The sequence below is a fragment of the Erythrolamprus reginae genome, chromosome 2 (genome assembly GCF_031021105.1).
Source record: "Erythrolamprus reginae isolate rEryReg1 chromosome 2, rEryReg1.hap1, whole genome shotgun sequence".
Lineage (NCBI taxonomy): Eukaryota > Metazoa > Chordata > Lepidosauria > Squamata > Dipsadidae > Erythrolamprus > Erythrolamprus reginae.
The window spans coordinates 160,967,102-160,980,371 of record NC_091951.1 but is presented as its reverse complement, the minus strand read 5'-3'; the positions used below and the strand labels follow the sequence as shown (position 1 = coordinate 160,980,371).

General features: G+C 41.9%; 1 protein-coding gene across 2 annotated transcripts in view; it reads right to left on the bottom strand.

Annotated features, from left to right (window-relative positions):
• FSCN2 (fascin actin-bundling protein 2, retinal) overlaps window positions 1-2,878 on the bottom strand; it is a 37,456-nt gene extending 34,578 nt beyond the window's left edge. For both annotated transcript variants that reach the window (XM_070735970.1, XM_070735971.1), the window contains exon 1: window positions 2,059-2,878. In XM_070735970.1, the coding sequence (XP_070592071.1) occupies window positions 2,059-2,878 (820 nt within the window). The remainder of the gene's footprint in view (window positions 1-2,058) is intronic.
• Window positions 2,879-13,270: the final 10,392 nt, after the last annotated feature.

The window sequence follows — 13,270 nt, the reverse complement described above, 5'->3', positions numbered from 1 at the left end:
ATATTCCTGCTTTTTTTAAAAAAAAATGCACTACAGAACATTTAAATCTGCAAAAAGTTTTCTTAAACAGATTATTTTCTTTAAGATGAGCAGCAGAAATCCATGCCAGAGAGGCACAAACTATTGTTGTCTTGATGATTAATCAAATTACCATAACCGCGTAAGAGTCATTCTGTAGCCAAATGAAAAAGTTATTTCATGAGACTTGCTTTGTCATAGCCCAAAATTCAGCTCTGAGATGAAAGAGGAAAGCCTTTTCAATAATGTTGGGCATTTATATTTAAGCAGGTAATTGTCCTTTAGAACAATTGTTCCTTAAGTAGATAATAAATGCATAAGAGGAAGATGGGTGGTTAAGTAAAGTAAAATTAAACAAACAAATAATAACACCCTCAGATTCATCTTGAAAAATGTCTAAAATAAAAGTATAAAATGAGATTGATATTTAGGAATGAGTTCTATTTTTATGGCTCTGAGCTTTATCAGTGGACGTCACCCAAAACAGATAACCTGGAAAGCTGATCTCAGGTCTCACTGAATTAATTGGACTGATTTAATCAGTAAGGGATGAATTGGAAGATATTCTCTAAGTATTATCGCCTAATGGCACAGAACTAAATTAAACGCAATGAGCATATTTTCTGTCTGTGTGCTGCTGAAATTTATAGAAGCTGTGGGACAGCTGCTGCACAAATCACACTTATGTAACAGGTCTTGTGCCAAAGAATGCCACGCTAGATGTGGAGATATCCAGGGACATATTTGCTTTCCTTATGGGCTTTTCTCTTGTGTGTCAAAGAAGGCGGGATGATGTACCAGAGAAATGTTTCTTGTGCGCCATAAACACTTCAGATCCTAGGTCCTTTATCAAGGGCTCTGAAAACTCTGCCATTTCTTAATCAGGGCTCGGGACTTTGAGAAATACCTCTATTCCCTATTTAGTTTTTCAGTTGTTTGTGACTAGACAGAAATGAGGCCACTTAATGAGATCTACTACACAGAGAAAGCCTCACACTTATTTCAGGTTGCAGCCTCTCCATTCACACACAGAAGCCTACAATCAGGGGGTTACTCAATGAAGACTAGCATCCTCCCAATGCTTTGCAGTTATCAGAAAATAAGTTGTCCCCCCCCCCCCTAGCATTTGGCTTGCCTTTGGAGAGATTGATTCACCATCAGGCTGTTAGTGGATTCCGAGAGATCCCCAAAACAGGCGTAAGCTGCTTTAGCTGAGGCTGATGTGGGCTCCATTATCCCACCTTTGCAACAACTTGTTAATTCAAAAGAAGGCGTTGTGGCAGGACTCAAGAGTGTCTTTCTTGTCAAAGAATCAGCAGTAGAAATGCTGAGTTCCTAACATTATATTGCACAGACTGAAGAGACTCAGTTTAACACTCAACTAGCTGACAGCTGCAACAAAGCTCCAAGACACTCTATGGCTGCTCACTTTGGTGAATGTCCTTTATTCTTAAATCCAAGCCCAGCTCTTACCGACAATACCTCCTGGATTCAAACCCCCTTCGTACAATTGAGGTGATCTGTACTTTTCACAGCCCAGACACTAGTCCCAGGCTTACTGTACCTCATATTAAAGCTATGATTTGTTGACTGAGCCTGTAAGTGTCAGGGTTCATGCATCATGTAACCCAAAATTTAGAATTTACAGTGACTGGATTCACGCAACATGCCAAGCACACTATGGTACAGTTTTATCGCATTTCACGAACTGCCAGTGCACTGAGGGAAATCAAGGATTGTTACCGAGTAATGAAATTAAAATGTAGTGCCCCTTCCATTCAAGTACACAGATGTAGTGATGGATAGGAAGATGGCTGGCAAAAAGATCTAGAAAATCAAATGTCAACAAATCTCCAGAAATTATGGCAAACACTGCCATTTCCCCTATTGTGCAGGCAGACAGTTAAGCAAATACAAGCACATTTCCCAGCTGCAAGATAGACAAACAACTGGGCATGTATAAGCCTGTTACTGCAATGGAGGGGAAGCATTGGCCGGCCAAGGGCAGCCCCACAAAGCAAAAAGGGATGAATTGATTACCTTGACGGATAGAGACGTATCTGCCATTGGAAGCCATGAAAACCACTTGCGGATGACTCTCTTCCAGATCAAAGAGTTCGTCTTTGCCTGGCTTGGAGCTCCTGCCAGATTTTAGAGTGCCCGTAGGTCCCACTGGGGCCAGGTATTTCCCATCACAATCCTTGAAGGCCAACTTCCCTGCTTTGAATTCCAAGGTATAGCCTGAATGGCGGTCAGGCTCCTGGACCAAGGTACCATCGTTGCGCAGGTAGCGATTGTTGCAGGTTCTTAGGCAATACTTCTTGTTCTGGAAGGTCAAGGTGATAAGCGAATCCACACCCCAAGGGATGTTGCTGTCTATAGAGATCTCATCCTCTTGGGTGCTGAGGTGAGCATACCTTCGCCTGCTAACGCTCAGAAGATTAGCTTGGGGGTGGATGGCCAAATGTACAATCCAGAGCTCGGTTTCAGTAATGGATTGGGCGAAGCAGGACAACCTGTCTTCCGAACCACCGAAGAACCGCTTGTACGGTTCTGACTGAAGTGCCCAGCGTCCGTCTGACTGAGTGACAATGATAAAACACCCGTCCGTTTCAGGCTTCTCAGCTTCACAGGAGACTTTGCCATCCTTGTCGGCAGACAGGTACCTGCCTAGGTGGCTCTTTAAGAAGACCACCGAACTGTCTCCATCCTGTTCCAGGCTCCATATTTGCTTCCTTTTCAGACTCGGCGCCGAGGCATTGATTTTATAGCCAAAGTGCTCCGCCGTTAAATAGCGATTGTCAGAGTTGATTAAGCCAAACTGGATCTTCAAGGCCTGGTGGATCCCATTGGTTGGCATCTTCAATCTAGACGGCAAACAATCCTAAAGACTGGGGCGAAAGTTAAGTTTTCCCAGTTATTATTGAATAGGTATGAATGTTACGCCCAGCCTCACAATTGAGGAATCTGGATTAAAACAAATGAGCGTTCACATCTCAGTCAAAGCCACGGGTGACCTGCAAATACCCTACTTCCAGGTCTGCCTGCAGCAGCTTTTCCTTCATCTAATCTGCAGCCCATAAAACCAATCTTGTTCATTACTTTTTCCCCGCCCTCCACACCTCCTTGAGCTGGCAGCATTGCTCTCTCCTGCACTGCTCACATTGACTTCTCCTCCTCCTCTTCCTCCTCCTCCTCTGAACAGCACGGCAGGGATGGGGGGGGAAAGAGAAGTAGGCACTTAGCACTGCACCAGCCTTGCTTAATTAGCACAGCTAGGATTACAAAGCTTTCAATGAGCTGCCAGCCTCCTGTAACCAATAGTGGAGCTTCTAGATAAAAGCCCCAACGAAAGGGGGTTGACAGGTGGCACAATAGCCTTTTGATCAGCTGCGTTCTTCAGTGGGATCTTGTATTCTACAGTAGCAGCGTTCTGCACTATAGCTCCCTCTCTTTTCCTTTGCTGTCTCAGTATCTCTAAATGTTTCATGGATTCCTTACCTAACTCCTTCGCATCTCAGGGCTCCGGTACCTTGCAACCATACCTGCTGCGTTCCTGGTTGATTTTTTTTTCTCCCCGGAGGATTTATTCCCCTTTGTCTCTGTGTAAAGTTACATGGTTCTCTGATTCCGTGTGGTAGGTCACCTTCGAGATGAATGCCTCTTTTGGTCCAGCTTCTAATCTCCTTAACAATTAAAAGGGCCTTTCTATTAGTATAATTCGTTTATCCTCCTTCAGATTCTTTGCCTCCATCTGTTAAGTAACCCCAAATCCATGGCTTCTTTAAAAGGAAAGTGGCAGGATTCCTGAAGTTTAAGGAAATAGCCTACCCTGAATTTGACTCAGGGCAGCCTATAAAGCAATTTGAGCCAGCTAGGATGGCAAACCCAAGTCTTGAATAAGTAAATCTCAAAGAAATGCTGATTAATTTAAACACAAAATATTGGAATCTGCTAAAGCAGAAATTATTCAAAATACAGAACGGAAGCTACACCAAGTCCCCCCATTTATGGAGTTGCTAAGAAACTGCAACAAATTCATGATATATAATCAATCAGTCAATCAATCAATGATCTGCAGTGGAGTCCAGATTACCATCTAGTTATTCCAATAGGCAAAATGTGGCTTCTTCCTTAGGTAGCAGAGCCCAAAGTATCTGGCATTTCTAGTTGGCTAGTTGCTTTCAGGCGCAGAGAAAGACTTTGGATTCCTAGATAAAAAAACAAAAACAAAAATGCACCCACCTGCTTCTAGATCAGCAGTTCTCAACCTATACACTGCCCAAAAAAATAAAGGGAACACTTAAACAACACAATATAACTCCAAGTAAATCAAACTTCTGTGAAATCAAACTGTCCACTTAGGAAGCAACACTGATTGACAATCAATTTCACCTGCTGTTGTGCACATTCAACTTTGTACAGAACAAAGTATTCAATGAGAATATTTCATACATTCAGATCAAGGGTGTGTTCTTTGAGTGTCCCCTTTATTTTTTGTATGTACGTATGTATGTACGTACGTGTGTATGTGTATAAAAATATACCGGTATCTGTACCATGGGGACTTCTGTGCATGTGCAGAAGCCAAATTTCTGGCACTGTGCATGCATTGCTATCTTGTTTTTACCTCTCTTTTTTTTTGCAATTTTTTAAAAAAATTCAATACTACACATGTGTGCGCATGTAAAGTGTATGCACGGCCACAGGTGCAGCCGCCCAGCGCAGGAGGAAGCAAATCAACAGTGAAGTAAGTTAGAACCTACCCCTGAGTTTCCTAATAATTTTATTATTTTATGGTTGGGGGTCACCACAACATAAGGAACTGAATTAAAGGGTCGCGGCATTAAGAAGGTTAAGAACCACTCTAGATAGAAGAAGGCAAGGGATGCCAAGGAGAGAGGCAACCTGGAATTAAGGGCAAACTTTCTAACAGTGAGAACAATTAATCATGGAACAGCTTGCCTTCAGAACTTGTGGGTGTTTCATACTGAGGGTTTTAAAGAAGAGACTGGGCAGTCACTTGTCTAAAATGTCATCTTGTTTGAGTAGGGGGTTGGACTAGAAGGGCTCCAAAGTCCCTTCCAGTTTTATTTTGATTGATTGGACCTTCCATTTTGGCTTTTGCCTGGAGTAGCAAAATCTCTTGTGCTAGTTGGGCAGTGGCTTTTCCATCCCCTTCCTTCCCTCTAGACTCCCTGCATCCATAGAAAAATATGAGTCTGAGATTAGAGAATATTGTGAAAACTCTTTCCTTTACTGGGATTCGATCTGGTGAACTCTGCCTTGTAAAGCAGAGAACTAGCAGTTAGAGCTATCAGATCAGAACCCTTCCAGCTCTGTACCAGGGAGGGGGTATATGTTTTTTTATGTCGGATCACCCTGGATAGTGGGGAGTAATGCAGTCCTCAATTTATGATCATTCATTTAGTGACCATTTCAGGTTACAAACAGCACTGAAAAAAGTGACTTACAACTGTCAGAGCCTCCCCATGATCATATGATCAGAATTGGGTGCTTGCAATACAGTATGTATTTAACAATGTGACTAGCATTTGCCACTTTCCCAACAGGGTTCCGAAAAGAAAATTCAATAGCAGAAGTCGAATTCATTTAAAGACTGCTTAGTTTCTGCTGCTTGTGCAAATGGAGCATATGCACACATACTCACCCACTGCTTGTGCAAGTGGGGATGCCCATGGGCTAACCCACTTCTGGGGTCCTGTTATGAAAGGTTGGCGACCCATGTACTAGAGGATGTGCTTCTTAACATAAACAGAGTACTGGAAGAAACTGAGTAACTACATGCTGAACAATCCCCTTTAAAAGAAAAATTGTTTTATTTATTTATTTATTTATTGGATTTGTATGCTGCCCCTCTCCGTAGACTCGGGGCGGCAATTTATAATAGTACTGTTCTTTAACAAAGATTATGGCCAGCTGTCAGTGAAGGGAAGAGCTACTTATGTTCTTGAACTTGATCCTTACCTATATTATCTACTATTAGAACCAAGACAAAATTTGCAGGGAGATACTTTTCATCATCAAAAGGTGGTTACTATGAATAGTTCTCTGGAAAGTACATCATTTTTAGGATAGAAGGCAAAGCAGACACAATGAGAATTCTGCTAGTGTTGATATATTACTGTTTTCACTTTTGTTCATGTGACATAATACTTAGTAATGTGGAGGATAACCAAATGAATCACTGATTCACCCTAGCATTAGTAAGGGTGATAATGGGAACCATTTATGTGTGTCACTCCAAACTCCAGTACTTTATTAGAAATAGCTTCTTCAAAGGTGGAAGTCTTCAACAGTTAATTAATTCTTGTGTCAATCATTAGGTCATCGCTTTCCTGGACAACCTTTTCTTCCCCAAAACCTAAGAATCTTTTAAAATTAAATATACAGAATAAATGTTGTCCATCTAAAACAGTGGTTCTTAACCTAGGGGTCAGGACCCCTTTTGGGGTTGAATGGTCATTTCACAGGGGTGGCCTAAGAGAAATTTCTCATGGTGTTAGGAACTAAAGCTTCTATTCTGGCATCTTAGAGCATATATTTATAATCTGACCAATCAGGCATTTACAGATTGGCAGGAAGGTCCCTCTGACCTTTCTGCCAATCAACTTAAAGCTCTGTTGGGAGAATTGGTGCTGGACTATGGTTGGGGATCACCCCAACATGAGGAACTGTATTAAGTGGTTGCGGCACTAGAGAGATTGAGAGCCACTGAAATTTTAAAACAAGAACTTTTTAAAAGGAAATCTTGTCCTTTAAGAAAAGAAGCCTCACTGTGAAGCAAGGACCCCCATCTATTAGAATTAAGGCCCCTATGGCCCTTTCCCCTATATGTTGCTGAATTGTTGCTCCCAAAATAATTACATGGCTGGGGGTGGCTTTCAGATGTTGTTCAGCATCATCCAAAGGCCCATAAATTCTTCATTTCTGCCATGTATGGAATTTGTCCTTAGAGAAGAATGGCTACATTCTATACTGTGCTGCTTGCCTTTCTTAAAAGAAGCCACATGGACATTTTCACCCCAAATTAAATCTATACTGAAAAAAAAATCCAGAAGACCCCTAAAATGGCAGCAAAGAAGTTTACTGAAGATTTGAAGGCTGCATCCAGCAGCTTTATGTTCTCTCTTCCAGCACAACTAAGTCCTATCAAACCTCCAGAAGCTGATCTTTCTAAGTGCGCACTAGCTGAGCTGACTCAGCCTCACCAATATTTCATTGTTCCTCAAGGGCAAAAGGAGAACACAGTAGTATCACTGAGACTTACCACACAGCTTCCCTAGTTAGGAAATGCCTACTGGAGTATCTCTGTGCCGTTCAGGATATGCCCTTTCAAACCAGAGAAGGCATAAATAGATCCTACTGTTGTAATCATAGGTTTTTAAGCACTGGAATTTGGGAATAAAATATTGCTGGAGAGTGATGTTTTAAGCCTAAATTATGTGCTGAATAACACCTTTATTCTTCCTCTATGGAAAGGCAGGCAGCAAAGTCCAGGCTGAGCAAGCATCCTGCAGAATCATGATAAGGAAATATATGCCTTACACATTCCTTTGTTAATCACCAGTAAACACACATTCCAGGAAAGGGGCAAAGAAGGTAGCTTCCATTAATTATCTATAGGGAAGCCACAAGAGAATTTTGCTTTATATGGTGCTGGCTTAAGGTATGTGACGTTCGTGAATTAGTTATTCTGTACCACATGTCAAAACTGTGAAAACACAATAAATAGGAGAGACCTTTATTCATTTGAGGTCGTCCTCCCATCGAGAAAACTTTCTCTCTGTCATTTCATTCTGATGTGGCAATCATGGCATGCTGTGCCTCCCTAGAGGGCGACCCACCGGGGGAGGGCGGAATGCTTTCATCCTACCAATTCACCTAACCTGCATCTTTCTAGATGGGATCTATGTCTATATCATCTATCCATCTATCTGTCTGTCTGTCTGTCTGTCTGTCTATTGATCTATTGATCTATTGATCTATCGATCGATCGATCTACCTACCTACCTATCTACTACCTACCTACGTATTTCTATCATCTGTCTGTCTGTCTGTCTGTCTGTCTATTGATCTATTGATCTATTGATCTATCGATCGATCGATCTACCTACCTACCTATCTACTACCTACCTACGTATTTCTATCATCTGTCTGTCTGTCTGTCTGTCTGCCTACGATCTCTCTCTCTCTCTCTCTCCCCCCTCTCTCTCTCGTGACCCACTCCATGAATTATCCACCACTTCATCCACCACATATTCTAGAGGAGAATATGGTCATATGGGAAGAACAGTTGTTCCAACCATTATTTCATTAAGTTCCGTTTCCTCATACCTCCTGAATATTATGGATACATAAATTTCTCCCCTAGATCAGATCCAGTTCAGATATCTCTCTATAAAGAGGTATTCATTTGCATAAAGGCAACATTTCCCAGCTAATCTGCTACATCACAGGTGTGGCGTGACTTTACCATCACATGACATTTCATGAAATTTTCCTCATTTTTGGAGCTGGGGTGGGTGTGGCCTGTGCAAGACACATCCAGCCTGTGGGCTGCCAGTTTGACACCCGTTGACATGTTTTCCAAACAAGTTTGCCTTAATTTTCTTCTAATAATCTGTGCACTCTTACAATCTGAATTTTCATTTCCTGCTTACAGAATGGAAAAACCAGTTTTTGTTCTTTAAACTATCTTTACGCATCTAAGAAACAAACAGCTGTAGCTGCTGGATTTATTGACTCTTTTCACTCTTGAAACTAACAGGAAGTGCCTCCTGCACGTGTGAATCAAGTATTTGCAGAATCAATCCTGCAGCTGTAGGTAGGAAGCCTTTGTTCTGACAAATGTCAGTTCCTCTGCCTCTGCTTGAAGGAAGCCACAGATATTTCCTCTAGCCCTGTCTGTTTCCGTCCTTTAATCTTTTTCTATCGTACAACAGATTTGGAAAGGCAGCTACATATTCTGTTGGGTTGCCTTTTCAAAATGGTGGGTCAAAGAACAAGGCCCGCACCTTCTGATCTGCTGCTTTCCTCTTTGGCAAATGGTTGGAAAGTTTCAGAGATTGGAGACTGCTTTAAAGCAGGAAAAAACAGAATAGATGATTAATAAATAAAATTATTTTGGTCTCCTGGAGTAGTTAATCTCCTTTATCTCATCTGGAAGATGGCTCCCCTCTGAGTGTTGCTGGCAGGGCATTCACTTATACTAGAGGATAGGCAATTTTCTGCAGACAAAAACGACATGGGGGTCGGTATCAGGAGCCTTATCCAGGCCTGGATGACAGAAAAGTCTTAGAGTTAACTATGCTGCACTGTATAATAGATCTTCCCTGACATTTTGTGCTCAGTGGTAGTTTTGCAGCCCAGATCTGATAGCCTGAAATAAAACCAGAGAAAAATGGAGCATCGGTGGCTAATCTTTGATTTAATCCCAGACTGAGTAACTATGTCTTACCAATAGGGTTAGTCAAATGAATTCACTTTCTACAGTTTTCATATTAAAAATGAATATGAAAGACGAATAATCATAACCAAATCCAGACATCAAATATCTAACACAATGAGTGCTTTGTGGAATCTAGAAGATGGCGAAACAGAATGAAGCCAGATGATATTAATAAAGGAGAATATTTGTAGCTCAGGATTGAACTGTGGGGTCTTTGGTGCTTTCTATGCTTGGCTGTTTTCTTGCAGATGGTCCAACTATTTTTTTTTTAAAAAACTTTATTAATTTTCATAAAAAACACACACAAACGTACAAACATTTAAACACATAGTAGGTGTTACAATTGCCCCTCTTGTCTTAGAAGTTAACTTTTAATACAGAAAAAGAATATATTCTTAATTCATTCAGTCAACATATTAATCTAGGTGAAAAGAAGAATTTTGTTTAAACATTCTAATAACATAAAATTAAGTTAATAAAAAAGAAAAATTATAAAGTCCCTTTAATATATTCATACATTTCTCATAACATTTAATTTTTATTTTTATCTATCCACTTATAAACTTTATTCCAAATAGTATAAAATTCAGATTCTTCTTGGTCATTCAGCCTTCTTGTTATCATATCCATCTCTGCACAGTCTAAAATTTTCCTTGCTACATCTTCTTTTTTGGGGATATTTTCCCCCCTTCCAATTTTGTGCATAAACTATCCTGGCTGCCAGATGGTCCAACTATTGATGCACTGATGATGGTACAGTGGTACCTCTACTTAAGAACTTAATTCGTTCCATGATAAAGTTCTTAAGTAGAAAAGTTTGTAAGTAGAAGTAATTTTTCCCATGGGAATCAATGTAAAATCAAATAATGCATGCAAACCCATTAGGAAAGAAATAAAAGCTCGGAATTTGGGTGGGAGGAGGAGGAAGAAGAGGAGGAGGACAGTTGCTGCTGAAGGACGAAGGTGAGGTGAGGGGAATAAAAAAAATCCAAAACTTAAGGCTTAAAAAAAAAAAAAGAGGGACTCTGAGGCGGCGAGGAGGAGCACGCGCCTCCCATACACCCTGTGCGAGGCTGCCTCCCATACACTGCCTCCCCTACACTGGCTACTGCTGCTGCTACCTTCTGCCTCTTCCTTCCCATGCTGAAGGGCTCCCCTCTCCTCTCACTCGCTCGCTTTGTAGCCGGCGCCTTTCTTTCGCTGTGGTGACTCCTCGGGTGCCCAGAGCGAAGGGAGCGTTTCTTTTCTCTGGGCGCTGGCAGAGGTTTATTCCCAAATCTGCCAAAGCCTCCTTAAGTGCCACTAAAAGGCTCCTCTGGCAGCCCAGATGGCAGGGATTAAAGGGGGAATGGCAGGAAATTGGCCGGGCCTTTGTGCCACTCTCAAATTTCCTGGTAAATTTTTCCAGGCTTGGGTTCTTAAGTAGAAAATGGTTCTTAAGTAGAGGCAAAAAAAATCTTGAACACCCGGTTCTTATCTAGAAAAGTTCTTAGGTGGAGGTACCACTGTACTTAGCTGGGTAATAAAACATCTGCAAGAAAATAACCAAGCTCAGAAAGCACCAAGGACCCCATAATTTTATCCTGGTCTTCAGAAGGCTTTTCCAAACAGTTACCTCCATATGAATTGGACTTCACTGCCAAATTTGGGGACATTCTTTCTTGGTGGGCCTTTTTTCTACTTTTCCTCCAAATTTATGTGCAGATTCAGTGTCTAGAACCTTTTCAGCACCAAGTGCCGAAATGTACGTGCATAGGGAAGTGTAGAAGTGTAGAAACCAGAAGATCAGTTCCTCGGCGCACATGTGTGGGAGCGCTGGAAACTGGAAGAGCAGTTTCCTGGTGCGCAGGTGTGTGCCAGGAAGCTGAGCTTCAGGTTTCTAGCATGCACATGTGCATGGGTCACCTGGTCTTCCAGTTTCTGGCATGTATGCATGCACAAAAACACACAGGAAACCAGAAGCTCAGCTTCCTGGCACATGAATGTGCCCCAGGGAGCTGCTCTTCTGGGTTCCAGTGTTTTCGTGCATGTGCACACCACAACCTGGAAGAACATCAGGCAACAGCTGGCATGCCCGGAGAGAAGGCTCTGCATGCCACATCTGGCGTGCATGCCATAGATTCACCATCACGGGTCTAGACTGTGTATGCAGTCTTCAGTTTACATTTTATAACAGATCTAAAAACTTATTTAAAAATAAAAACATTGAGGGAGGATAAGATTAGACAAAATTGATGTGAATTGTGGAGACAGCTTGTCAGTTTCATCTATCCGTCTTGTTTTCCTTTTCTATCCCTCCCACTCTGTGTTTGTATCCTGAATCTTTGAGTTGGATCTTCTGCCTTTTAAAAATATATATATATTGCTTTCTCACTTTCAATTCTAGGTTCAGAAACAATTCTCTGAGTGCTTCCCCCATATTTCATCTATTCCCTCATTTTTGCCTTTGGAATGGATTCAGGTCCTGTGACCTGCAATGCTCTCAAATCACACTTTGTTCATTTCCCTGATCTCAGTTCTGTTCTTGTACCCAACAAAGCAGCCAAAAGCAATAAGCATATGTGCTTCAGGCAGAGCTGCAGATAATGACATAATTTGCTTAGACTCTACACGGGGCTTGTACAAGTTGTATTTACCTGAAAGGAAGGTGAGCCTGAATTCCCCAAAAGGGAGGACAGACAGGGAAAACCTGTGTGGTATCTACTTTCCCCATCTTATCAACCTGAGTTGCCAATTTCAGCTGAAACCAATCTTTTTAAAGAGACTCCACCCTCACCGAGTAAATGTGTGCTTATGTCACAATTGTATGCATCCTATGTATGATTGTTTATATACTCCTGTCAGAAGCCATACGACAAGAAAGGGCAAGGCCAGGATGGAGGGGAAAAGTCTGCTAATTGAATTACTGATTAAAATTAATTGCCTGTAAAATGAAGTACCCATTTACAAAATTAAATCTGCATAAATCAGTCATTCTGTGGTACACAGAGAAACATTCAAGTGATTTTTTTTTCTTTTCTCCTCCTAGCAGAAGAAAAGGACAAAAAGGAGAAAATTTGGGATTTCTGATGGGGGAAGAAATAACTGCGTTTGGGAGTCAAAGAAAGAGAAAGAGGGAGAAATTGGATGGATATAAGATTAGTCAGGAAGATAATTGGATGAAGGAAAGCAGGTTAGGCATTACAGAAAAGATTCACTAAATTGACCAAGCAAACAGCCTCTTCCAAACAACCTTTAAATTTCAAAAATGATGTCAGTCCATCCATCCAACTGGTGCACCAGTTGCGGCCCTATCTGGACTCATTGCTCACAGTCACTCATGCCCTCATCACCTCGAGGTTTGACTACTGTAATGCTCTCTACATGGGGCTACCTTTGAAAAGTGTTCGGAAACTTCAGATCGTGCAGAATGCAGCTGCGAGAGCGGTCATGGGCTTCTCCAGGTATGCCCATGTTTCACCATCACTCCGCAGTCTGCATTGGCTGCCGATCAATTTCTGGTCACAATTCAAAGTGTTGGTTATGACCTTTAAAGCCCTTCATGGCACTGGACCAGAATATCTCCGAGACCGCCTTCTGCCGCACGAATCCCAGCGACCGATTAGGTCCCACAGAGTGGGCCTTCTCCGGGTCCCGTCAACTAAACAATGTCGGTTGGCGGGCCCCAGGGGAAGAGCCTTCTCTGTGGCGGCCCCGACTCTCTGGAACCAACTCCCCCCAGAGATTAGAACTGCCCCTACTCTCCCTGCCTTCTGTAAACTCCTTAAAACCCACCTTTGT